The 1,373-nt window shown below is 49.8% G+C and overlaps 1 protein-coding gene across 2 annotated transcripts in view; it reads right to left on the bottom strand.

The window, feature by feature from the left end:
- Nucleotides 1-852: 852 nt before the first annotated feature.
- MAP4K5 (mitogen-activated protein kinase kinase kinase kinase 5) overlaps nucleotides 853-1,373 on the bottom strand; it is a 54,546-nt gene continuing 54,025 nt past the window's right edge. For both annotated transcript variants that reach the window (XM_010134272.1, XM_010134273.1), the window contains one exon: nucleotides 853-940. In XM_010134272.1, the coding sequence (XP_010132574.1) occupies nucleotides 853-940 (88 nt within the window). The remainder of the gene's footprint in view (nucleotides 941-1,373) is intronic.

The raw sequence follows: 1,373 nt of genomic DNA, 5'->3' as shown, positions 1-1,373 counted from the left end.
CAGTCAGCTGAAAACACACACACACACACACGCAAGTATATTGTGCACACCCACCCAGGAGCAACCACTGTTATAGTTTGTGAACACACACCCTATGCCTAGTAAATAAGGAACTCCCTTTTATGGCAATTCTGCAGGCAGAAAAATCAATACAAAAGACTTTGTTGTACAAAACCGCATTTTTACAAGATCGACCGGTGCCATAACAGCCCCCTCGGTAACGCACTACATCCCTACGAGGAAAAAATCTTTATACAGTTGTAAAAAAAAGAAACGGTAAGCTGCTCTGCAACCTTCCCTGGTTAAAAGTTAGATACATCACACCGTTCTAGCAGCAGATTAATAAATAAGGATTAAATAGTCTATTGTACAAAGCCATACTCCGAATGGCAGATTTAAAACCACAACGCTCTGCAGACACGTCCTCTGCCTACCCAGACCTGTGGTTTATTAAGAAGGAGGGTCGGTGACACCGGGGAACGGCCAGCACTAGATCTCTATCTACAGCAGGGAGGAGAATCCGGGGGAAATGCAATATTTAACAGCTTATGGCACCTTCACTGCGAACCGTTTGGTTTGGAAAGGCTGTTTCCCTAGAACTAGTGAGTAAAGGGCTTGTTTATCCCATAGCTTTTATTAAGCAAACTCGATATAACCAACCACACAGTGGCAAGAGACAGAACCAGCTGTTCCCAGCTGCGAAAATGTATTGATTTCCACCCCAAACCAACACCACCCAGCAGTCGGGAAAAGAAACACCAAGTCCCTGTCCCGCCTGTGCCGAGTTTCCGAACGCTCCTCTGTTCCTGGGGCGGCGAACCCGCCCTGCTCTTTGCGCGAGGCGACGGTTGCTTAGTAACTGTTCTCGTGTCCAGCCAAGATGTAGAGGTTGCTGTGGGCGGTCGGGTTCTCCGTCGGCCGGCTCTCCAACACCACCACCCTGCAGGCGAACACAGACACGGCCCGCGGCGCTCAGGGGCAACAGAGCAGGCGTGTTGGTGTAACTCACCAGAAAGAACACACTGGTTGCTCACAGGTCTCTACGGACCGGAGGGATACAGGTTCTCCTAAATCTCTTGGGTATTTTATGTCATTTTACCACCTTTTCCAGCAGCTGGTAAAACGCTAAAGCTGAACGTACGTGGGGCAGGACTAGAAGCAGCTTCCTGAACCAGCATCTGCCTCTCTCAACCGTGGGCACAAACGACGTGTTACAAACCTCTCCCACACGGACACTGTCCGCCCTGAAAGGAGGAAGGTGAGTCCTCTGCTTCTCCTGGGAAATTCTCTCAGAGCCAGAGCGTGGTGAGGAGACACCACCCCCCGTCATCGGCACCCAAATATATTTATACCTCTTACGTGTTGTGATAGGC

This window comes from Buceros rhinoceros, unplaced genomic scaffold (assembly GCF_000710305.1).
Source record: "Buceros rhinoceros silvestris isolate BGI_N320 unplaced genomic scaffold, ASM71030v1 scaffold21744, whole genome shotgun sequence".
Classification (NCBI taxonomy): Eukaryota; Metazoa; Chordata; class Aves; order Bucerotiformes; family Bucerotidae; genus Buceros; species Buceros rhinoceros.
Note: the sequence above shows the minus strand (reverse complement) of the source record. Positions and strands in the feature narration are given on the sequence as shown.